The sequence below is a fragment of the Neovison vison genome, chromosome 3 (assembly GCF_020171115.1).
Source record: "Neovison vison isolate M4711 chromosome 3, ASM_NN_V1, whole genome shotgun sequence".
Lineage (NCBI taxonomy): Eukaryota > Metazoa > Chordata > Mammalia > Carnivora > Mustelidae > Neogale > Neogale vison.
This window is the reverse complement of record NC_058093.1, coordinates 66,396,593-66,422,791: the sequence shown is the minus strand read 5'-3', so window position 1 is coordinate 66,422,791 and position 26,199 is coordinate 66,396,593. Positions and strand designations below refer to the sequence as shown.

The 26,199-nt window shown below is 36.8% G+C and overlaps 1 protein-coding gene and 1 non-coding gene across 3 annotated transcripts in view; both read right to left on the bottom strand.

Annotated features, from left to right (window-relative positions):
- Positions 1-11: 11 nt before the first annotated feature.
- PPIG (peptidylprolyl isomerase G) overlaps positions 12-26,199 on the bottom strand; it is a 53,188-nt gene continuing 27,000 nt past the window's right edge. For both annotated transcript variants that reach the window (XM_044242289.1, XM_044242290.1), the window contains exons 8-14: positions 25,757-25,786; positions 25,530-25,669; positions 8,291-8,504; positions 7,291-7,458; positions 4,695-4,782; positions 1,542-1,678; positions 12-1,337 (exon numbers count right to left, since the gene is read on the bottom strand). In XM_044242289.1, the coding sequence (XP_044098224.1) occupies positions 230-1,337; positions 1,542-1,678; positions 4,695-4,782; positions 7,291-7,458; positions 8,291-8,504; positions 25,530-25,669; positions 25,757-25,786 (1,885 nt within the window). In that variant the 3' untranslated portion in view covers positions 12-229. The remainder of the gene's footprint in view (positions 1,338-1,541; positions 1,679-4,694; positions 4,783-7,290; positions 7,459-8,290; positions 8,505-25,529; positions 25,670-25,756; positions 25,787-26,199) is intronic.
- On the bottom strand, positions 4,074-4,177 carry LOC122903791. The gene has a single exon (XR_006384019.1). It is a non-coding gene; the product is annotated as a U6 spliceosomal RNA (small nuclear RNA).

Below are 26,199 nucleotides of genomic sequence, written 5' to 3'. Positions count from 1 at the left end.
TTACACCAAAATGTTTTTCTCATTTCAAGTTTATTAAAACTTTAGCAGTACAAATTATCCAGGTTGCAGATTATCAAAAGATCAACTCAATAAAGTCCACATTAAAAAAAAAAATGACAAACATAAAACCCAAAAACAATGAAAAGAGGAAAACAACATAAAGGAGATTCATCAGCAAGTCTCTAAAACTTAAAATTTGAGCAGAATGGAAATAAGAAGTTTACACAACTCATCCACTTTTGTCTTCATCTGTTCCAGGGCTTGATTCATGATCAAATTTTTTATTTTTATCATGTATGTGGTCATTTTCTTGACCCTTTGATTTTTGGTTTTCTTTTTCCACAGAGGATCTGGTCTTCTCATCCTCCTTATTTTTCAATGTGGAGAACTTTAATTCATTGTCCTGACTACTTTGTTTTATTTTTGAGAATGGACTTTGATCTCTATCAGACTTTTTTTCCCTATTATTTGAGCTATTATGATCACGATTTTTAGAGTACATTCTCTTCTCACCCTCAGAATTTTCTTTTCTGTGTGAACTCTTACTTTCTTGGTTTCTGTATTTTTCTTTGTTTCTGCTTTGACTTTCTTCTCTCTCTGAGCTCCGTGAATCTCTCCTCCTCCTCCTCCTATCTTTACTTCTTGATCTTCCTGGTGTTGCTCTTCTCTCTCGGCTTCGTGACCTTCCTCTTCTCCTGTACTCCTGTTCTCTGTATCTATGGTACTCCTTGCTTCTGCTGCGATCTCGGTCATGGCTTCTAGATCGCACTCTTCTGCTCCTGTCCCTACTTCTGCTTCGTTCCCTTGTTCTACTATTGTAACTGTGTTTGCCTTTAGTTATATCACGTTCTCTACTTCTAGACTGTGCACGTCTATCCTTTTCCTTACCTTTATTATGATCATGCTCATTACTTTTTGATTCTAACTGTTTAGACTTCTCTTTACTTCTACTCCTTTCTTGATCTTTTCCTTTAGAATCAGACTTTTCTTTTTCTTTAACAATCTCATGATCCCTTTCTTTACTCCTTGACCTCACCCTCTTTTCTTCATGTCTATTATGCTTTGTATCTCTTTCTTTACTCTTTGATTTCTCTTTGCTCTTACTCCTACTTTTAGATTTGGCCCTTTTCTTCACTTTGTTTTTATTATACTTCTCATCTTTTTCTGAGTTTCTTCTGATGTCTCTCTCTTTGCTGTTAGATTTGTGGTCTTTAACTTTCTTTTCCTTTTCATTTTTCCTGTTTGGACTCTCAGACACATGCCTGTGATCAGTTACTTTTTTCTCTTTTATTCTAACTGGACTTCTTTGATTTTCTTTTATTTCATTTAACTCACTCCTAAAAAAAAAAAAAAAAAGGAGAAAAAAGCTTTTTGGAAATTTTATAAAAAAAGGATGATGTCCATTAGTAGCCGAAATGGTATTCTGTATGTTTTTTTAAATATTCAGAAACAAGTGAAATGAGTATAAATAGAACAACTTTATGTATAAAAGTAAAAACAAAAATACATGTTACTACATTCGAAATATAGGTAAATCTTACTTATCCCCTTTGATCCATCTTTCACCACTTGATACCCTCATTCTTTGTGCTCTCTGCATCTCTTGCCTCCAATGTGGAGGAGTCTCACTACGTCTGAAACGATCCCTTGATCTGGATCTAGAAGGAGTTCGGTAACGCTTAAAAGAATAAAATGGGAAAAACATTAGCCTCCTGAAAATATAAAAGCATTACTATCATAGCTGTAAGCTTATACATCTCTAGGTTCAAATAAAATATCTGATATTTCTATAACCTCTAAAATAAATAAAATTTCCTAATTTTCAGGTATGAAACCAGTGAGGCGAAAACACTCAGTCATACTATAAATTCCAAATAAAAAGCATTAACCACACAATCTCTAGCCACCCATGTCCTCTTCACAGAACTGTCCTATTTAAGTGATGCTACTAGAGCATAACAGATACAGGTACCCTTAACAAGTTGCCACGTCTCAATTTGGAAATCTGTATTCTTGATGTTCCAAAGCAAATATCCCATATTAGGAGAAAAACTGAATAAATGCATAATGTTAAAAAAATGTGTAATGTTCATCCATTCAGCCAATATTTACTCAGCCCCTGGAATGGCCAACCATTCTACCATGTGTTGCAGCAGTATCAGTGGGCCAAGACGTATCTCAATTTTGCTCTTTGCGAACTTGAATTCTACAAGGCTAGGAGAACCCTCAGATCTATAATCACAGATATTCATAAACACAAATCAGTTACAATTATAATCAGTGTAAAAGAAGTACAAGGTGCTCAGAGAATACATTACAGTCATCCAGCAAGCTGAACGATAACTAAAAGCTAACATCTAACAAACATGTATGGAGAGTTACATAGACAAGGATAAGGAAAAGAAGGTAGAAGAGTGAGGAAGGATGGGCAAGGAAGAATAAGTGAAGTGTAAGAAATATCTTATTTGAAGGCCCCGAGACAGGAAAAAACATTGCAATTTTTAGACATGACCACAAGATAGATGAGTATGGCTAAAGATAAATGGTGCCAGGGAGGGGCGCCTGGGTGGCTCAGTGGGTTAAAAAGTCTCTGCCTTTGGCTCAGGTCATGATCTCAGGGTCCTGAGATCGAGCCCCACATCAGGCTCTCTGCTCAGCAAGGAGCCTGCTTCCCCCCTCCTCTCTCTCTACCTGCCTCTCTACCTACTTGTAATCTCTATCCAAATAAGTAAATAAAATCTTAAAAAAAAAAAGGTGCCTGGGAAAGTAATACTAGATATACTGATGAGGTAAGCAAGGCCTAGATTTTGTAAGGACTCACAGGCCATGATAACAATTTTGGATCTATCCTATAATTGATGGCAAAGGAGTGACATTTTCATTTTAAGATGACTATTCTCATCTGGCTCTGAGCTTAGCATCTGCTCTGCCCCCCGCTCATGCTCTTTTTCTGTCAAATGAATAAATGAATCTTAAAAAAAAAAAAAAAATCACCATTCTGGATGCTGTTTGTAGAACAAATCCTATCAGTGATTCTCAAAATGTCATCTAGGGATCCCAAGACTCAGGGGATCTGTGAAGTCAAAACTATTTTCATTGCACTATATTATTTGCCTTTTTCACTTTCATAATTGTACAATAGAGTCTTTCAGACTACATGATGTTTTAGTATTTTTGCTTTCATATTCTTGTATCTTAAATAGTTCTTGGTTTTAATTTCTAAAACTATAAATAGCGATGGATAACCCAAAGTTCCTTTGGATCCTCAATAATTTTTAAGAGTATAAAGAGATTCTGGGGCACCCGGGGGCTCAGCTAAGCATCCTACTCTTGATTTCAACTCAGATCTTGATCTCAAGGTTGTGAGTTCAAGCCCCGCATTTAAAAAGAAAAAAAAAAAAAAAGTGTGAGTGTATAAAGAGAGATTCTAAGACAAAAAAGTTCGAGAACTGCTGTGAGAACAGTTAAAAGGCCATTGATAGTTCAGAGAACATACAAAGGTAAATTGAAATAAGGTGGTGGGAGTGGAACTTGAGAAGTAGATGGATTTCAAAGTATTTAGAATGTTGAAATGACAGGATTTGGTGTTGGATAAGATATGCAAGTTAGGAAAGGAGGGAAGTAAAATGATTCTTAGGCTTTAAGTAACTGCACAGGTGATAGTGTCTTATTGGTAAAAGCAGGAACTTAAAGGAGGATCAGGTCTGAAGAGGAAGTGGTTATGTTCAACATTATATACACTGAGTTTGAGGTGTCTGTTAAGCAGCTAACTGGTTATCAACTAAGACTTGGCACCAGAAAAGCAAATGAGCATTTGATATTTACCAACACACAGATAAGCCACTGAAGCTGTGGGAGTGATCAGACTGCTGAAGGACCATATGCAGAGTGAGAAGTGTTGGAACCCCGAGGTACTACTATATTAAATGCCAGGTAAGAGTGTGAACTGGCAAGAGCCACTCAAAATAGACTGGCTAGAGACATAAAGAAAGTAGGACAAAAGCAAGTGGAAAGAGCATTACAAGGAGGCAATTAAGACAAAGACTGAAAGGAGCCCCTGGACTTTTTTTTTTTAAAATATGGAATGCTTCTCAAATTTGCATGTCATCCTTGTGCAGGGGCCATGCTAATCTCTGTATCATTCCAATTTCAGTATATGTGCGGCCAAAGCGAGCACGGACCCACTGGATTTTGTGACATGTAGCAAACGATACAGCAAGTGCTGTTTTCAGCAGAACAGTAGAAGACGAACTGAAATGGTTTAGAAAGGAGTATGAAGTAAAGAAATAATATACCAAGTATAGCCACATTTCTAAAGAGTTTTGAAAAACACAAGAAGATATTCTGATGGGGAGAATCCAGTAGAGATAAAGAGGATAAAATATAGAACAGGTTTAATTTTTATTAATTTTTAGCAAGATTAGAGATATAGTGGTCAGGAATTAACAAGGAGGCACAAGAAAGACAATGATCTCATTTTACACCATGTACATTTAAAATATATTAACATCCTATGTATCTTCAGTTTTGAAGTACCAACACTAAGAAGTTACTATAAAGAGAACGTATAATTCAATACCCATATCTACTCTAAATTTTAGTTACTTACGTATAAAACAATATTTAAGAAACACTCTAAAATTATTTACAATAAATAAAGTATTATTAAGATTTCTAGGAAAAGAATCACCTACCCTTGGTCCTCTTCCTTTAATCTTCCTGCCAGACCTAGTAACTAAAAGTCGCCTCTGGTATGAAGCAGGCTGAGAGTTAGGTGGATTACTAGAAGGAAGCAAAGGGAAAATTAAAACAAACATACACACACACACACACTCAGTCATCAAAAAATATGAAATTTTCCATTTTTAACAATGGAACTAGATTATGCTAAATGAAATAAGTCAGTCAGAGAAAGACAATTACATGATATCACTCATGCATGGAGGTTAAGAAACAAGACAGATGACCAGACTGGGGGAGAGAGAAGAATAAAATCAGACGAAATCAGAGAGGGAGACAAAGTATGAGGGTTATTGGAGGGATGAGGCAACTGGGTGATGGACTTAAGGAGGGCGTTTGATGTCATGAGCATTGGGTGTTGTATGCCAACGATGAATCAGTAGACTCTACCTCTGAAACTAATAAAATATACTATATATTAATGAATTAAATTTAAATTAAAACAACTTCATTAAAACAAATCTGGAGAATACAGCTTTACTGATCTAAACTAATAAATTTAAGGCCTATATATAATCAGTAGTTTTCAATGTTATCAACTCCTAGTAGTATCTGGGAAAGTATAGGAGCATTTTTCAACCGTTAATGACTAGCAAATGCTACTGGTACTTAGAACCATGAGTTAGGAATGCTAAAATCTTGTTATGCATGAGACTGAAGAACTATTCTGCCCCCAAATGCCAGCTGTGTGCTGAGAAACACTGTTAAGTAACCATTCTTAAGATGAAATTAACTTGACAGTGTTAAGGAAAATCAACATAGAAGAGCTCATGTAGCTCAGCATAGGCTGTATGCCACTAAGAGAATAATTTTAAAACTATCTTATTCCGGGGCACCTTGGTGGCTCAGTAGGGTTGAGCCTCTGACTCTTGATTTCAGCTCAGGTCATGATCTTAGGGTCCTGGGAATAACCCCTTGTCAGGCTCTGTGCTCCAAGGGGAATCTGCTTGAGATTCTCTCTCTCTGCCCCTTCCCCTACTTGCACAACACTTTCTCTAAAATAAATAAAATCTTTAAAGAACAAAACAAAAAAACTGTATCATATTCCAAAGTATCTTATAATCCTATAAGCAACTGTTCACTGTTAAAACAACTACAGGAAAGAGTAATTAATGATAATAAAGTAGACACAAGCAGGTGTGAATTAGCAAAAACATTTATATCCTGGTCTACACCAAAAAGGGAAAATTTTCTAAAAATAACCAGTTAATATTTAATTAGCACAAACAATATCCATGTAAATTATGTTTGAAAAGTTCATTCTAAAGTAGTTTAAACATTTTCTCTGTAATATTTATTTCCTTAAAAATATCCTTTCCTAATACTTGAGGAAAAATGAACTCAATCCAATCCATTGATATTACCCCACAATTCAAGTAACTATTTTTTTTTAAAACTAAGACTTATTTTTATATTTTTACTGTATTGTGAAAGTGTAGGGGAGATACTCAGAATTTTATTACTTTTATAACATTTTAAACATAAATAAGAAAATGACTTCAAAATTTTTTTGTTTTTGGACATAATTATTAAAATGATTTATGAAGAACCAGTAGCCGGGGCACCTGTGTGGCTCAGTGGGTTAAAGCCTCTGCCTTCAGCTCAGGTCATGATCCCAGGGTCCTGGGATCAAGCCCCGCATCGGGTTCTCTGCTCCACAAGCAAGGAGCCTGCTTCCCCCGTCTCTTGGCCTGCCTCTCTGCCTACCGATCTCTATTAAATAAATAAATATTTATTTATTTACTTGACAGACAGAGATCACAAGTAGGCAGAGAGGCAGGCAGAGAGAAAGGAATCAACAGTATCCCTGCTGAGCAGAGAGCCTGATGTGAGTGAGGCTTGATCCCAGGACCCTGGGATCATGACCTTAGCCGAAGGCAGAGGCTTTAACCCACTGAGCCACCCAGCCACCCCAATAAATAAAATCTTAAAAAAAAAAAAAAAAAAAGAACCAATAGCCTACTAATACTACTTATATGAATTTATGTAGAAAAATTTTCAAAGACCTTGAACACAATATCAATTTTCATAACAATACTATGAATTAGGCATTTTTGAAAAATAGCATTTTGCTCTATTAGATAACTGAAAAATAAGGGTTTTTAAAGTTTTAAGTTTAAACTTTTAAACTTAAAAGTTTAATACATACAGATTACACAGTAAGATAGCTTGTTTTAAATGGAATTGGTCTGAAATGCCACAACACATCTTTTTGCAGTGCTTATTTTTCAAAAAAGTAACTTTAACTCAAATCTGTTTGAATTAAGTCAGTGTATCTTTTTAGCTATGTAGTTAAGAAAAAGGAGCTTTGCTAACATTATCCTACCAAAAAAAAAGATTTCAGTCTTAGGACGAGGTCACTAATTAAATCTTGCTTAAAGACTTAAAAAAAGTCTACGGCCATACCACCCTGAACGCGCCCGATCTCGTCTGATCTTGGAAGCTAAGCAGGGTAGGGCCTGGTTAGTACTTGGATGGGAAGACTTAAAAAAAAAAAAGTTCTATTTTAAAGAATGTAGGGCACTATACAAGATAGAGACGTTAACATACCACTCTCTGTCTCTCTCTCTCTCTCTGTTTTTCCTTTCTTTTTCATCAGCTTTAGGAGGGCTTTTTCTCATTAGGAATCTATTTTCAGGTATAGGAGGGATCTCTTCTGGACGGACAGTAGACTGGGGTTGTGCTTCAAGATTTTCAGTCTCACTTTCACTAGATGCACTTAACAGAAAACATAAAAAAAATTCCACTTGGTTATTATGTGCCTACCTCAACCAACTGCTGCTATTTCTTTTCTTTGTAAGATGTCACAATATATGAGCCATCCTGCCCACCCCCTTCAAGGATGCGATAATATACAGAAAATCCTCCTTCATTCTTCTGGTAAACCAGCCACCAACCCCAAACCAAAACCAATCGTTTCCATGATCACATTCTCAGAAAGTATTTTCCAATTAAATGGATCTAAAATATGAACTCCATAGGCAATATACTCAAATAAATTTAAAATATTTTAAAATGTAGGCAAAGAAATTAGTTGCTTTAAAGGCAATAGGCATGAAGTTCTAGTACAAAGATTATTTCAGACAAAACAGAAAAGTAAATATACTGACAGCATTTACTTTTTTTTTTTTTTTTTTTTGACAGCATTTACTTTTACCCTTGTACTTTCATAACAACAAAGGGAATAAAGGACAAAAAAAAAGCGAGAGAGACTGCTATAAAAAATAAGGAAAACAGTAGCTGGTTTCCTATAACCCTCATTAATCCTATATATTCCTTCTATGAAACATAAACCTATAAAAACAAAAGCATCATTTCAATGAGTTCAGACAAAAAGAACTGAATGGCTTTGTTGAAAATGGAAATGAAATGTACCTAAATTTAATCTATAGACTCTAGAAACAAAATGGTCTTATACTTATTGATAGGAAATTTTTCTCACTATTTTAATATTGCCATACAGTTGATCCAAAATCCCAAAAGATTTACTTATAAACTAAAGAGAATTAGGATATAAAGCTAGTACTATAAAAGAATTTAAAATTAAGACCTTTTCTTGCTTTTCTTTCGCTTCTTCTTTTCTTTCTTGTGTTTTCGGGAATTTTTCCTATGTTTCTTTTTTCTTTTTTTTGATTTCTCTTCAGAAGCACTTTCTGAGTCAGAAGTATCAGAAGAGGACTGAGAATCACTTGAGCTATCTGAGTCACTGGATGAGGAGGAAGATGATGATGATGACTTATGTCTTTTCTTTTCTTCTTTCTTAGCTTTAATAAGAAACAAAAAAGGTTATGGTCAGGACTTTTCAGATAAACTTTGTAAGTGGAAATTTAGGTTTGCAGCAGATTCTCACTAAGTCCAGTATTTAACACTTGCTCATCCAGCTATCTGAACTGAGGGGTACAGGGAAGGAGTCAAGACTTAGGATCAGAATCCAGATCTCTGAATTAATGGATCAAAGTTGTATCTATTATGCCAAAGAATTCTGGAAAAGTAACAGGTAAGTCTAAAGTACTAAACTGATTTTAGGAAACATTTTAAATGACAGTTTCTAAGAAGGAGAGAATTTTAAGAGTCCCAGATCAAATCTTGCGGTTTTTGACTTTTTCTATTATCAAGAATAGAGGGAGAACTGTGGCAGAGAAGTAACACACATACACAATACTCGGCGTGAATCTGGAAAATAAGAAACATGACTGGCACTGGCACTGGCTTGTTTCAATACCTGAGCATTCCTCTAATGATTAAAAATTTAGCTTAGTTGAAGAGCAAAATTACCAAAGAGGGCAGTTATTTGCTAATGGTTAATAACTATGTTACAAAACTATGCTACAAAAAGTAACTTCAAACTGAAATTTTATTTTGGGCTAAGTAGGTAATAATTTTTAAAGGGATCCCAAAACTCAAATGCTTTAAGGACTAGGCAACTAATATATTTAAGTGAAATTAACCAGGTATTATACAACAGGAACTGGGGAAAGATAAGATGAACTGAATGGAGCCTGACTCATCAAAAGGTATTCAAAATCAAACTATGGTGGAGTTAAAGTGAAATCAAGCCAAAGATGGGACACTGATATACGGATAAGTATAATAAATTGGAACACATCAAATATATCCGAATCCATCAGTTCATGATATTTGTAAATAAAATATGAAGAATTTACACACTTTTCTTTATACAAACTGTACCCCATACAAGCTAACCAAACAGTAAATGAAAGGAATATGCTCTTTTATCAAAAGTATTACAGGAATAAATGAAGTAGAAATTAAGGTTAGGATATCATCATTTTGTAACTCATAATGAGGCACTGACACCAAGAGGAGCTACAGAGCACAAAAACTACCTTTCATACGTGACACTTGCTCCTGTCAAAAAAATACATCCAGGTTGCCTGGGTGCTCAGTGGGTTATTAAGCCTCTGCCTTCAGCTCAGGTCATGATCTCAGGGTCCCAGGAAGCCTGCATCCCCTTCCCACTCTTCCTGCCTCTCTGCCTACTTGTGATCTCTCTCTCTCTGTCAAATAAGTAAATAAATAAATAAAATCTTTAAAAAACACTAAATAAATAAATATATAAATCCATCCAAGCTGCATCTGATCCACTTTCTAGACTTAACTACAAAGTCATATGAAATAGAGACAAGAAAGAACAAATTATGTAACAAAGATGCAATCAGTATAATCTAATGTGTGCAATAATGGAAAATACTACAGGACAAATGACCTAGCTTGTTCAACAAATAAATCTAAACTAACAAAAGAGATGGCAGCAGAAATTTATTTAAAACAAACAAAAAATCACACAACCCCAATGGATTCAAATTAAATCATTAAAATAACAACATTAATGAAACAAGTAGAAATTTTAACAGTGACAGGAACATTTAGGAATATATGTTTGTGTACATTATGATTATGATTTTTTTAAGAATCATTTTTTTACAGACCAATAATGAAATATTTATCAATAAAATGTTATGCCTAGAATATCCTTCAAAATTACAAGAAAGGGAGAACAGGCCAGGGCTTAGGTAGAATGAGACTGGCCATGACTTACTTGTTGAAGCTGCGTAATGAACACTTGTTTGGTTATACAACTTCAACCACTTCTGTATAATATATTAGTATTTTCCAGGATTAAAGAAAAAAATCAGAGGACATAGAACATCCGTCTTTGTACTGACTGCTGGTTGATTGCAGACCTTAACTCAAAGGGTTAACAATTGGTTTATAGCCTTTCCTTTAGCCGAAGGAGCACCTGAGGACCTAGCAGTTGGCCAAATCATTCTTGAAACTCTTACCTCAGCATTTATAGGAGTGTACTAATTATAAGATAAATGACAGTCTGGCTGAAGTTACTATGTACTTTATCCAGGATTTGCAGTTCACTGCCAAGATTGTTTTTCCAGTACCAGTTAAGATGCTGTTGCACTGGAGAATGGGAATAAGGTATAAAAGGTGAAGGGGGAGGAGGCGGGAAGGTGAAGGGACCTGAGGTAAAGGCTTCATCACACAGTCATGTTCCTCAGGATCATGAATATAACAAGTATGAGATACCTGGGACATATGCAAGCTCTGCATGGAAATCATGAGATCTCTACTATACTGTTGTACAAGCTATGCTGTTCCTGTCCTGTATCCTTTTATAAAGGAAAATAAAGTCAGTGCTGAGTAAAGTCTATTTTGTCTCATGAGTCCAACTGTTAATCTGAACCCAAGACTACTATTGCCGGCTGAAGCACAGAATGGGTATGTAAACATAAACAAACTGCAACACCTACTTATATATAGTACAAACCTGAGATGGGTGGGTGGGTAGGAGGTAATCAAACTTAAACTGAAGGAATAAATTCATAATGAGTAACTCTAAACATGAGATCACATAATAGGCAAGTAAAATTTCACATAAACATAGTAATACTTTGATTACCATGATTTACCAGATTAACAAAGCTTTATTTATCAGTTCCAACTTACATTTTTTTGCAATGAGATTCTTTCCCATGATAAATACATTGCAGTAGGTTTGACAAATAAGCCTAATCTCCCCACTGTATTAAATGTATTTCAAATGACCATTATTTAGTTCATATACCACTTTTTTCCTTAAATTTTACTTATTTGAGAGCAAGCAACAGAGTGAGATAGAGAGAGAGAGAGAGCACGCACGAGCACACAAGCAGGGTAAAAGAGAGAGGGTGGAGCAGACTCCCTGCCAAGTAGGGAGCCTGATGAATACTCAATACCAGGGCCCTGGGGGATCATGATCCGAGCTGAAGGCAATCACTGAACTGACTAAGCTACATCACTTTTCAAGAAAACATCTGAATGAAGCAACTTATCACAATAACATGAAATGCCAGAGAGTGATTTATGACTATTTTTAATGGTAATACAATCTGCCTGAATATCAGATGACATCTACTATAAATAAACTATGTTTTAGGAAAAATGCCTTGGAAGGAAGCTTAGAAAGCTCCAAGGTTGGGAAAAAAATTCCCACTTCTTCTTCTTTTTTTTTTTTTAAAGATTATTTATTTATTTATTTGACAGAGAGAGAGAGAGAGAGAGATAGATCACAAGTAGGCAGAGAGGCAGGCAGAGAGAGAGAGGAGGAAGCAGGCTCCCTGCTGAGCAGAGAGCCCGATGCGGGACTCGATCCCAGGACCCTGAGATCATGACCTAAGCCGAAGGCAGCGGCTTAACCCACTGAGACACCCAGGCGCCCCCCACTTTTTTTTTTTTTTTAAGATTATTTATTTATTTATTTGACAGAGAGAGAGAGAGAGAGATCACAAGTAGGCAGAGAGCCTCGCAGAGAGAGAGAGAGGGGAGGAAGTAGGCTCCCTGCAGAGCAGAGAGCCTGATGAAAATTCCCACTTCTAATGTTGTCATTATTTTACAAGTGAAATTTAGTTTTTGTGTCCTTTTCCTATTATGTGCTCAGAAAAAAAAGAAGAAAAAATGATTCAGAAAGAAATGGCAGTTAAAGAACAAAAGAGTGAAAAGGCAAAATATAGGGACATGCCAAAATCAGTATTAGTTCTAACAGAATATATCCTGAGTCTCCAAATCTGTGTTAAATTAAATTTAAAACTATGATTTAGGCATATTGTGAATCTGACTGAAACTTTATACTTTCCAGATGGATGACCAAACCCCTGTATAGTCAAAACTCCGTGTGCAATTTTTGACTCCACAGAAACTTAATTGCCAATAGCCTACTATTGACCAGAAACATTATCAATAATATAAATAGCTGAGCAACAAACATTTTGTAGGTTATATGGATTATATGCTATATTTTATTTTATTGTACCTTTTTAGAGAAGGAAAAGAGGAGAGAGAGAAGTTGGAGCAGAGGGATGGAGAGAGAGAGAGAAACTCTAGCAGGCTCCACACCCAGCATGGAGTCTGATATGGGGCTTGACCTCTCAACCCTGAGCCAAAATGAAGAGCTGATTAACCAACTGAGCCACCCAGACACCCCTGTATACTGTATTCTTAAAATAAGCGAGAGAGGGGCGCCTGGGTGGCTCAGTGGGTTAAAGCCTCTGCCTTCGGCTCAGGTCATGATCCCAGGGTCCTGGGATCGAGCCTCACATCAGGCTCTCTGCTCAACAGGGATCCTGTTTATTCCTTTCTCTCTCTCTGCCTGCCTCTCTGCCTACTTGTGATCTCTGTCAGATAAATAAATAAAATCTTTAAAAAAAATAAGTGAGAGAAAAAATATTAAGAAAATCATAAGGAAGAAAAACACATTTACCAGTATTATACTGTATTTATATATTTTTAAAAATCCATGTATAGGAGGAAGGAGTCAAGATGGTGAAGTAGCAGGCTGAGACGACATCAGGTAGCAGGAGATCAGCTAGATGGCTTATCAAACCATTCAGAACACCTACAAATACAACAGGAGATGGAAGAGAAGAGCAACAATTCTAGAAACAGAAAAACAACCACTTTCTGAAAGGTAGGACCGGCAGAGAAGTGAATACAAAGCCACGGAAAGATAGACTTCGGGGGGAGGGGCCGGCTCCCGGCAAGCAGCAGAGCAAGGGAGCACAAAATCAAGACTTTTAAAAGTCTGCTCCACTGAGGGACATTGTTCCAGAGGCTAAGCCAGGATGAAGCCCACATGGGGACAGCGTGGCCTCAGGTCACGCAGGGTCACAGAAAAATGGGGGGTGTCTGAGTGTCGCAGAGCTCGCAGGTTATTAAAGCGGGGAAGCTGGCTACAGAGACAGAGTTGAGTAGTGAGCTCTCAGCTCGGGGTCACCTTGAATCGTAATCCGTGGCACAGGCCACTGCTCTGTGAGTGGGGTTCCCAGAAGAGCTCAGGGATCTGCAGGGTTCAGAGACTCCAGGCGGAGCTGTGTGCCAGAGACAGAGATGCTTGGTCACAGGCTGGGTGAGCTCAGAGTGCAGCTGTGGCCAGGGAGATGGGAGTGATGAAGTGCTTTTCTCTGAGGGCACACTGAGGAATGGGGCCCCAAACTCTCAGCTCCTCCGGGCTGGAGATTGGGAGGCTGCCATTTTCATTCCTGACCTCTGGAACTCTACCTAAAGCGTTCAGAAAACAAAAGCTCCCAAAAGCGAACCCAAGGGGATTACTTAGCCCGGCCCCTGGTAGGCGGTACAATTCTGCCTCGGGCAAAGACACTTGAGAATCACTAGAACAGGAACCTTCCCCAGAAGACCAACAGGAAATCCAGCTAAGACCAAGTTCACTTACCAAGAGGAACAGCGGAATTCCAGAGAAGGAGAAAGCAAAGCATGGAATTTATGGCTTTCTCCCCATGATTCTTTAATCTGGCAAAGTTGGTTAATTTTTTTTTAATTTTATTTTTTTTCTTATGCTAAATTTTTAAAAACTTTTACCCTTTCCTCTTTTAAAATTTTTAACTAGTTTATCTTAACAATACCTTCCATAAAAAAAAACTAATCTTTTTTGAAACGTCATTATTATAGTCATATTTTATGCTTCATTGTATCTAACTTTATTTTTTGTATACACATAGAATTTTTTCTTCTAAAAAATTTGGGGTACAACTTCTTCTAATAGATCAAAATACACCCTAAATCTGGAACTGCGCTTCTTCTAGTCTCCAGCCCGAGAAAATTCTCTCCACCTTCTTTTTCTCTATTCTCCCAACCAACTTACCTTATCAACTCCCTTTTTAAGAAATTTTTTAAAATATATATTTTTTTCATCTTTATAGTCATATTCCATCCCTTCATTGTGTTTACCCTTATATACGTTTTTCATTCTTTAAAATTTTGGGAGGTAGTTTCTTCTAGGAGACCAAAATACTCCCAAAAGTAAGTGGGTGACCCTGTTCTAGGCACCAGTCTAATATATATATATATATTTCTTTTTTCTTTTTTATATTTTTTCTTTGTTGTTGTTGGGTTTTTTTTATCTTTTTTGAACTTCTTTTTACTCCCTTTCTCCCCCCCATGATTTGGGGTCTCTTCTTATTTGGTTAAAGCACATTTTCCTGGGGTCCTTGCCACCCTTTAAGTATTTTATTTGCTCCTTCATATATTCTTATCTGGACAAAATGACAAGGTGGAAAAACTCACCACAAAAAAAAGAACAAGAGGCAGTACCGAAGGCTAGGGACCTAATCAATACAGACATGGGTAATAGGTCATGAGTTCAGAATGATCTAGAGTTCAGAATGACAATTCTCAAGGTTCTAGCCGGGCTCGAAAAAGGCATGGAAGGTATTAGAGAAAAACTGTCCAGAGAAATAAAAGCCCCTTTTGGAGAAATAAGAGAACTAAAATCTAACCAAGTTGAAATAAAAAAAGCTATTAATAAGGTGCAATAAAAAAATGGAGGCTCTTACTGCTAGGATAAATGAGGCAGAAGAAATAATTAGTGATAGAGAAGGCCAAATGACAGAGAATAAAGCAGCTGAGCAAAAGAGAGACAAACAACTACAGGACCACGAGGGGAGAATTCAAGAAATAAGTGACACCATAAGACAAAACAACATTAGAATAATTGGGATTCCAGAAGAGAGAAGGGAGTAGAAAGTATATTGGAAAGAATTATTGTAGAGAATTTCCCTAATATGGCAAAGAGAACAAGCATCAAAATCCAGGAGGTGCAGAGAACCCCTGCAAAATCAGTAAGAATAGGTCCACACCCCATCACCTAATAGTAAAATTTACAAGTCTTAGCAACAAAGAGAAAATCCTGAAAGCAGCCCAGGACAAGAAGTCTGCAACATACAATGGTAAAAATATTAGACTGGCAGCAGACTTATCCACAGAGACCTGGCAGGCCAGAAAGAACTGGCATGATATATTCAGAGCACTAAACGAGAAAAACATGCAGCCAAGAATACTATATCCAGCTAGGCTATTGTTGAAAATAGAAGGAGAGATAAAAAGCTTCCAGGACAAACAAAAACTGAAAGAATTTGCAAACACCAAATCAGCTCTACAGGAAATACTGAAAGGGGTCCTCTAAGCAAAGTAACACTCTAAAAGTAGCAGATCAGAAAGTAACAGAGACAATATACAGTAACAGTCACCTTACAGGCAATACAATGGCACTAAATTCATATCTCTCAATAGTTACCCTGAATGTTAATGGGCTAAATGCCCCAATCAAAAGACACAGGGTATCAGAATGGATAAAAAAACAAAAGCCATTAATATGCTGCCTACAAGAAACTCATTTTAGACCAAAAGACACCTCCAGATTTAAAGTAAGGGGGTAGAAAACAATTTACCAGGCTAACGGACATCAAAAGAAAGCTGGGGTGGCAATCCTTATATCAGATCAATTAGATTTTAAGCCAAAGACTATAATAAGAGATGAGGAAGGACACTATATCATACTCAAAGGGTCTGCCCAACAAGAAAATCTAACAATTTTAAATATCTATGCCCCTAACGTGGGGGCAGCCAACTATATAAACCATTTAATAACAAAATCAAAGAAAGACATTGACAATAATACAATAATAGTAGGGGACTTTAACACTCCCCTCACTGAAATGGACAGATCATCAAAGCAAAAGATCATCAAGGAAATAAAGGCCTTAAATAACACAATGGACCAGATGGACATCACAGATATACTCAGAACATTCCATCCCAAAGCAAAAGAATACACATTCTTCTCTAGTGCACATGGAACATTCTCCAGAACAGATCACATCCTGGGTCATAAACCAGGTCTCAACTGGTATCAAAAGATTAGGATCATTCCCTGAGTATTTTCAGACCACAATGCTCTGAAGCTAGAACTCAATCACAAGAGGAAATCTGGAAAGAACCCAAATACATGGAGACTAAACAGCATCCTTCTAAAGAATGAATGGGTCAACCAGGAAATCAAAGAATGATTTAATGAAAACGCAATGGTTCAAAATCTGTGGGACACAGCAAAGGCAGTCCTGAGAGGAAAATATATAGCGATACAAGCCTTTCTCAAGAAACAAGAAAGGTCTCAAATATACAACCTAACCGTACACCTAACGGAGCTGAAGAAAGAACAAAGAAAGCCTAAGCCCAGCAGAAGAGAAATAATAAAGATCAGAGAAGAAATCAGTGAAATAGAAACCAAAAAAACCAACAGAACAAATCAACAAAACTAGGAGCTAGTTCTTTGAAAAAATTAATAAGATTGATAAACCCCTGGCCAGACTTAAAAAAAAGAAAAGAGAAAGGACCCAAATAAATAAATTCATGAATGAAAGAGGAGAGATGACAACCAACAACGAAGAAATACAAACAATTGTAAGAACATATTATGAGGAACTCCACGCCAACAAATTTGACAATCTGGAAGAAATGGATACATTCCTAGAGACATACAAACTGCCACAACTGAACTGGAAGAAATAGAAAACCTGAACAGACCCATAACCAGTAAGGAGATTGAAACAGTCATCAAAAATCTCCAAACAAACAAAAGCCCAGGGCCAGACGGCTTCCCAGGGGAATTCTACCAAACATTTTTTGTTGTTGTTAAGATTTTATTTATTTATTTGACAGAGATAACAAGTAGGCAGAGAGGCAGGTAGGGAGAGAGAGAGAGGAGGAAGCAGGCTTCCTGACGAGCAGAGAGCCCGATGTGGGGCTCGATCCCAGGACTTTGGGATCATGACCTGAGCCAAAGGCCGAGGTTCTAACCCACTGAGCCACCCAGGAGCCCTCTACCAAACATTTAAAGAAGAATTAATTCCTATTCTCCTGAAACTGTTCCAAAAAATAGAAATAGAAGGAAAACCTCAAACTCATTTTATGAGGCCAGCATCTGGTTTTAATCCCCAAACCAGACAAGGATCCCATCAAAAAAGAGAATTACAGACCAGTATCCTTGATGAACACAGATGCGAAAATTCTCACCAAAATACTAGCCAGTAGGATCCAACAGTACATTAAAAGGATTATTCACCATGACCAAGTGGGATTTATTCCAGGCCTGCAAGGTTGGTTCAACATCCGCAAATCAATCAATGTGATACAATACATTAATAAAAGAAGGAACAACAACCATATGATACTCTCAATAGAGTATCATATGTTATCAATAGAGTATCATATCAAATGAAAAAGCATTTGACAAAGTACAGCATCCCTTCCTGATCAAAACTCTTCAAAGTGTAGGGATAGAGGGCATATACTTCAATATTATCAAAGCCATCTATGAAAAACCCACTGCAAATATCGTTCTCAATGGAGAAAAACTGAAAGCTTTTCTGCTAAGGTCAGGAACATGGCAGGGATGTCCATTATCACCACTGCTATTCAACATAGTACTAGAAGTCCTAGCCTCAGCAATCAGACAACTAAAAGAAATTAAAGGCATCCAAATCGGCAAAGAAGAAGTCAAACTCTCACGCTTTGCAGATGATATGATACTATATGTGGAAAACCCAAAAGACTCCTCTCCAAATCTGCTGGAACTTGTAAAGGAATTCAGTAAAGTGTCAGGATATAAAGTCAGTGCACAGAAATCAGTTGCATTTCTTTACAACAACAACAAGACAGAAGAAAGAAATTAAGGAGTCAATCCCATTTACAATTGCATGCAAAACCATAAGATACCTAGGAATAAACCTAACCAAAGAGGCAAAGAATCTATACTCAGAAAACTATAAAGTACTCATGAAAGAAACTGAGGAAGACACAAAGAAATGGAAAAATGTTCCATGCTCATGGATCGGAAGAACAACTATTGTGAAAATGTCTATGCTACCCAAATCAATCTACACATTTAATGCAATCTCTATCAAAATCCCATCCATTTTTTTTCGAAGAAATGGAACAAATAATCCTAAAATTTATATGAAACCAGAAAAGACTTCTAATAGCCAACGGAATATTGAAAAAGAAAGCCAAAGTTGGTGGCATCACAATTCTAGACTTCAAGCTCTACTACAAAGCTGTCGTCATCAAGACAGTATGGTACTGGCACAAAAACAGACACATAGATCAATGGAATAGAATAGAGAGCCCAGAAATAGACCCTCAACTCTATGTTCAACCAATCTACAACAAAGCAGGAAACAATGTTCAATGGAAAAAAGACAGTCTCTTCAACAAATGGTGTTGGGAAAATTGGACAGCCACATGCAGAAAAGTGATATTGGACCATTTCCTCACACTACACACGAAAATAGACTGAAAATGGATGAAAGACCTCAATGTGAGAAAGGAAATCCATCAAAATCCTTGAGGAGAACACAGGCAGCAACCTCTTCGACTTCAGTCACAGCAACTTCTTCTTAGGAACATCACCACACTTGATCTTAGCCAAAAGGCCGAACATCACCAAAGGCAAGGGAAGCAAGGGCAAAAATGAACTACTGGGACTTCTCAAGATCAAAAGCTTTTGCAAAGCAAAGGAAACAGTTAACAAAACCAAAGACAACTGACAGAATGGGAGAAGATATTTGCAAACGACATATCAGATAAAGGGCTAGTATCCAAAGTCTAAAAAGAACTTATCAAACTCAACACCCAAAGAACAAATAATCCAATCAAGAAATGGCCAAAGGACATGAACAGACATTTCTGCAAAGAAGACATCTAGATGGCCAACACACACATGAAAAAGTGCTCCAAATCACTCGGCATTAGTGATGTACAAATCAAAACCACAATGAGATACCACCTCACACCAGTCAGAATGGCTAAAATTAACAAGTCAGGAAATGACAGATGCAGGCGAGGATGCAGAGAAAGGGGAATCCTCCTACACTGTTCGTGGGAATGCAAGCTGGTGCAACCACTCCAGAAAACAGCATGGAGGTTCCTCAAAAAGTTGAAAATAGAGCTACCTTACGACCCAGCAATTGCACTATTGGGTATTTACCCTAAAGATACAAATGTAGTGATCCGAAGGAGCACATGCACCCGAATGTTTATAGCAGCAATGTCCACAATAGCCAAACTATGGAAAGAACACAGACGTCCATCAACAGATGAATGGATAAAGAAGATGTGGAATACTATGCAGCCATCAAAAGAAATGAAATCTTGCCATTTGTGACTATGTGGATGGATCTAGAGGATATTATGCTTAGCGAAATAAGTCAATCAGAGAAAGACAATTATCATATGATAATTGAAGTGGAGATGCAACATTGGGGGTGTGGGGGGTAGGAAAAGAATAAATAAAACAGGATAGGATCGGGAGGGAGACAAACCATAAGAGACTCTTACTGTCACAAAACAAACTGAGGGTGACCGGGGGGAGGGGGGTAGGGAGAGGGTGGGGGGGTTGTGGACATTGGGGAGGGTGTGTGATATGGTGAGTGCTGTGAAGTGTGTAAACCTGGTGATTCACAGACCTGTACCCCTGGGGCTAATAATACATTATATGTTTATTAAAAAAAAAATCCACGTATAAATGGATTCATGGAGTTCAAACCAATGTGGCTCAAAGGTCAACTGTATGTTTAACTGAATAGTATATAGATAGGTATGTAATATGATGGCAGGAATGAAGACTGTAGAGTACATGGTAAGTTCCATAGTAAACTTATAAGGCATGCACTTTTCCTCAAAGAGTTTAGGATCTATTTGGAACATCAGACCAACAAGTTGTGCATTCAATAGCAAATAGCATCAGAAAATATACACTTAAGTAGTAAATTTTCTAGAAACTCTTGACTATAAATTGTATAAGGAACACAAGAGTAAAGCAGAAAGGCTTTCAAGAAGTAAAGTCAGTTCCGCTGTTACACAACTTATATATTCCTATAAATCATTATGCTGTGTATGAAAAATTACACAATAAAAACTACATGGCTTATGGGAAAAATGGGGAAAGGGGTGCAAACTCAAAAACTTCAATGATAGGGGCGCCTGGGTGGCTCAGTGGGTTAAAGCCTCTGCCTTCGGCTCAGGTCATGATCCCAGGGTCCTGGGATCGAGCCCCACGTCGGGCTCTCTGCTCAGTGGGGAGCCTGCTTCCTCCTCTCTCTCTGCCTACTTGTAATTTTTTTCACAGAACTGGAAAAACAATCCTAAAATCGGTATGGAACCAGAAAAGACCCTAAATAGTCAAAACAATCTTGAAAAAGGACAAACTGAAGGCATCACAATCCCAAATTTCAAGATTTTCAAAGCTATAGTAATCAAAACAATATAGTAGTAGCCCCCAAACAGACACAGAAATCAAAAGTACAGAACATACAGTTCAGAAATAAACCCGCAGTTATATATGATCAATTAACCTATGCCAAAGGAGGCAAGAATATACAACAGGAAAAAGACAGTGTCTTCAGCAAATGGCACTGGGAAAACTGGACAGCTACATGGAAGAGAATGAAACCAGACCACTTTCTAACACCGTACACAAAAATAAACTCAAAATGGATTAAGGATCTAAATATGAGTTTTGAAGCCATACAAATCCTAGAAGAGAGCATAAGCAGTCATTTCTCTAACATCAGCCATAGCATGTTTTTTCTAGATAGGTCTCTGGAGGCAAGGAGAACAAAAGCAAAAACTATTGAGACTCCATCAAAATATAAAGGCCCTGCACAGAAAAGAAACAATCAACAAAACTAAAAGACAACTAACTGGGGCACCTGGGTGATTCAGACAGTTAAGCGTCTGCCTTCGGCTCAGGTCATGATCCCAGGGTCCTGGGATCAAGCCCCACATCAGGCTCTCTGTTCAGTGGCGAGCCTGCTTCCTCCTCTCTCTCTGCCTGCCTCTCCGCCTACTTGCGATTTCTGTCTGTCAAATAAATAAATAAAATCTTTAAAAATAAATAAATAAAAATTTAAAACATTGTAGACAATGGGGTGTCTGGGTGGCTCAGTTGGTTAAGCAGATTCCTTCAGCTGAGTTCATGATCCTGAGGTCCTGGGATCAAGCCCAGAGTTAGGGTCCCTGCTTAATGGAGAGTCCGCTTCTCCCTCTCCCATTGCCCCTGACTCGTGTTCACTCTTGCTCACTCTCTCTCAAATAAAATCTTAAAAAATAATAATAAAAAGTTAAAAATTATAGATATTTTAAAACTTTCAAGTTGGACAACAAGGTTTTGATCCTGCAGAAAATCCTCCTATACTTGCCTAACCACTTAACAATCTGTTCCAAAGTATCTGTAACAAACATGTAAGTATTCTTAAGGTCAAATTAAACACTGCTCGAAGCAAAATGACAAGGCAAGTTAAAAATCACAATAGATGAAAAGGAATTACAAAGAGTAATAACACTTTCAACTTCGGGGCCACATCCGGATAATTTTTTTAGATTATGTAGTTTTCTTATCATCAGGAAAAAGAACTTCCCAAACCTATTCACAGACCATTTTGGGGGTGAGGGTAGGGTGTAGTGTAATCTTATTAATTAGGTCTTGACTCTATTAGTATGGTATTAAGGTAAAACAAGAACAAAAACAAATAAAACAAGCTCCAGAACATTTTGCTTCTAAAAGTCTCAAGTTAAAAAAAAAAAAAAATGCTGCCTTATTCATTTTTATTTAAGATCTATAGATTTTTCGTCAATGAATTTCATGTGAAACCTTTGTATTCAAGTACATTTCTAAGGTACTATCAAAATACAGTTCAAGAACAGAACAGAAATTAAAGAACAGAACTACTAAAATAGGTCTCCAGTAGATATTTTCATTTCATATTACTGGTCTCATCTAACACTTGCTAAGTTTAATATCTCATTATTTTTCAGTAAAAGGGCCATCACCACTGCCCCCAATTCCACATTAAGGGCAATGAATGGGAGGGATTTTGTTGCTATACAAATAAGTCTCTGTATTCTTTACCATCTACTGAGTACAAGATTCACTAGCTGCTTCCCTTGCTCTGTTCTTTGTATATTCTCAGGCAATGTTTCCTACCACATATATGCAGAATTTCTGCTCATATAACTATTTATTGTCATGTTGCCCCAACTCAGCACTTGTGTTTCTGTAATGTAGCAACGTCCCCCTCTCTTGTTGCATGGTCAAGGTAGACAGACCTCTATTTAAACAACTCCAGCAAGCTCTCAAAAGACCATGACCTGAGGTCCTGCCAACTTGTGAAAAACCAGTAAGTACCTTGACTGAGGTAGTGGTTTCATTCTTTGGTGGTCTGTGTTCTATCCTCCACTCTCCCCCATGACAGTCTCTACAAAAACACAGTTTTTATTAGCTTCAGTGTTCCATTTCTGCATCTTTGGGAAGGTTCTTCTTGACTGTGAACCTTCTCAGGCACATCCAACTAGCTACAAAAAGCAGAACTTCCAATCTTGCAATAGCAAAGGGAGAAAGGCCCAAGAAGATTGCCCAGACTCACCAAGACAATATACAGGTGGGCCCAGACAGTCAGAATTCTTCAGAAGTCTTTTTGTTTTCTTTCAGGAAGTTAGAAAAAGAAAAGAAAGATTCTGTATTTATTTCTTTTTAAACTGGGGTGTAAATCTCTCAAACAAGGTTTTAAATGTAATGATGATGAACACCACCGTGTTGCATGAAACTGTTTCCAATTTAAAACTGTAAAGAGGCCGTCAGTTTATAAACTGGATGAGAGATACGGCTCTACCAAAAAAAAAAAAGATTATATAGAGGCATGACAAAATCGATTCTAACCAATATTCTGAATGGTAACTAAAGGACTGTAGGGTAACGGGCTCCAAACTGTGTGGCCTCGAATATAAAAATCTTTTCATATTTCCACAGTATGGTCCAGAACAGAGCAGGAATGGAAGCTATGGCTCAAAACAAATCTGACCTTTTCAGGAACTCCTGGGCAGACACTAATAAAGGGCCAAATGTATGCCCCCCCCAACTGCTGAGAATGATAAGGGCAAGGTATGCTTCCTTAGCACAGCAGGATACTACATCAACTTTCGGCACAACTTCCTGGTCATAATGGCACAGGCAAAATTAGCATTTATCTCTATTAAGTGAAAATACATCAAAAAGACATGAGACATAAATAACAACATATAAAGAATGACCGTCATTCACCTCCTCTTTCAGCACATATTCAAATTGTGCTGACATTTTATTATCAAAAGAATCTTTACACCAAATTCATTAGAGAATCTATGATAACTGCTTATGGTTTAAAAGGTATATTTTTTAATTACCTCAACTTCTTTCTAAATATATAAACGACAGTATCCTTAACTTTTATAAGCAGAGAATAGATCCTAGCACAAGAGATCTTACAGACTACAAACTACAAGAAAAAAAAAGAATAAAAGATAAAGACTTCCTAGATGATATGGGAAGAAGTAATGCCTTAAACAAAAATGTTCCAATTATACTAACAACACTCTGAAGAAATAAGTATCTGTACCAGGGTCCAAAACTTGCAAACATCACAGATTGCTTTTTAGTTTTTAGTTTTCTAATAAAATAAGTTATTCAGTAATACCTCATTCTTTACTGGATCCTCACAAACACAAGGCATACATTATACATGTTGTTTGTACATATAGACAGATAGCCAGGCTCATGAACACCAAGAAGTTATATAAACACTCCCATTATGAGCTGCAGCATACTCCTGCAATGGTTTACAAGGTACATACTTGATATGACAGAGAATGAAATCATCTGAACCAAAGTGGAATACAGAAACAGAAAACTAAAAATAAGTCTTCTCTATGACAACCTCCGGTCTTTTTAAATTAAAACAAATGGGGTCACCTGGGTGGCTCAGTGGGTTAAAGCCTCTGCCTTCAGCTCAGGTCATGATCCCAGGTCCTGGGATCCAGCCCCGCATGGGCTCTCTGCTCAGCGGGGAGCCTGCTTCTCCCTCTCTGTCTCTGCCTGCCCCTCCGCCTACTTGTAATCTCTGTCTGTCAAATTAATCAATCAATTAATTAATTAATTAAAACAAATGTGTACATTTCTAAATGACACAAAGAAATTAGTATACCTAAAACTTGAGAACAGAATGTTCTACTTACAGCAATTCTGAAAGGGATTTGTTGAAGACTTTACTGCATTAGCAATACATAACAGAAAAAAGTTCTAAATCTGGAGCCAGCAACCTTAGGTTTGAAGCTTAGCTCCCTGATGTGGTAAACTACTTAACCTTCCAATCATCTTCACCTGTAAAATGGGGGTAATACTACCGGGTTGATGTGAGGATCATAAAAAATTATAGAAGACTCTCACATTTGTTAAACATGAAAAACTAAGTACTGGTATTATTACTTCCTAGACTAGTTAGAATGGGCAGAATAGAATCCATTTATTATTTTATTGCTTTCTCCACAGGTAATCTCACCCTGTATTTTTAGAATAAGAGACCAAGTATCTGTAATAAATGGTAGCAGTTATATATTTCACAAATATAAGCACTTAAAATACTCACTTAAAACAAAGTTCTTACCATTCAGATAATATCATATCAAACTACTGGTCATGTTAACTTCAAAAGTTCTGGTCTAAGAAGTTTCTCAAAAATGCCAGGTGCTTCTCAAATCTCAGGAATGCATGAAGGGAAAATAATTTATTCCCCAGTTTCGTAGTCTATGTTATTCTCTTCAACTGTTATCTTCCCCTTCACTTTGTCTTTCTCTAGAAGAGTATTTATTTATCATGCTATTTAGACAACTACCGTCAAAAAACCAAAACAAAGTGGAAGGATAAATTACAGCAAGTACTGAGAAAATTAAGTGATTCCATGGTAAATGAACAAAGTATAAAGATAAAATACATTTAAAAAACAAAAATGCCTGATAATTATATTCATATTAGCATAAATTTCATGCCAACTATTTAGAATGTCTCTGTTCATTTTGCATGTATAAGAATTACCAGAAGTATATACTTGTTTTCTTACCTTTAGATTTGGGAATTAGCTCTCCACAACTGAGTATCCGCACCTCAGCAAATGGTTTGCTGGCTGCATCTGTTTTCTGGTTTTCTATCTCTCTCACAACTTCTTGACCAGATATCACTTGCCCAAAAACAACATGATGCCTAAACAGTCAATTGTAAGATGATCAAATAACAGCTTTTAATTTTAACATTAATTTAAAATGGTCAAAAAATAAAAATAATCTTTACCCATCTAAATGAGGAGTTGGCTTCGTTGTTCTTTGGAAGTCATCAGATAGAAGAATAAAAACAAAGTCAGAGAAAAACAAAGTTAGCATCTCTAAAAAGGAAAAGAAAATAACTGCATTGGAAACAAAGTTGCAAAGAAATCATATGATATTTTAACATAATAGAATCTTATTACATTAACCTTAAGTATAACAAATAATGCAAGATGGCTTTTACATAATCTGTTTTCAAAAACTTATTCTGATAATAAAATGAATACCTACTCATTGCTGAAAACTTACATGTAATTAAAGTTGACATTTTGCTGTCATTTCTATCCATCTATGTTTCTTGCATGTGACTGGATTCTTACTGAATATTCATAGGTGTACGAAGTTCTACAGTTCTATAATGTTCTATTGTATGGACAGACCATAATTTATCAAAAGATTCTACCAGCTTAT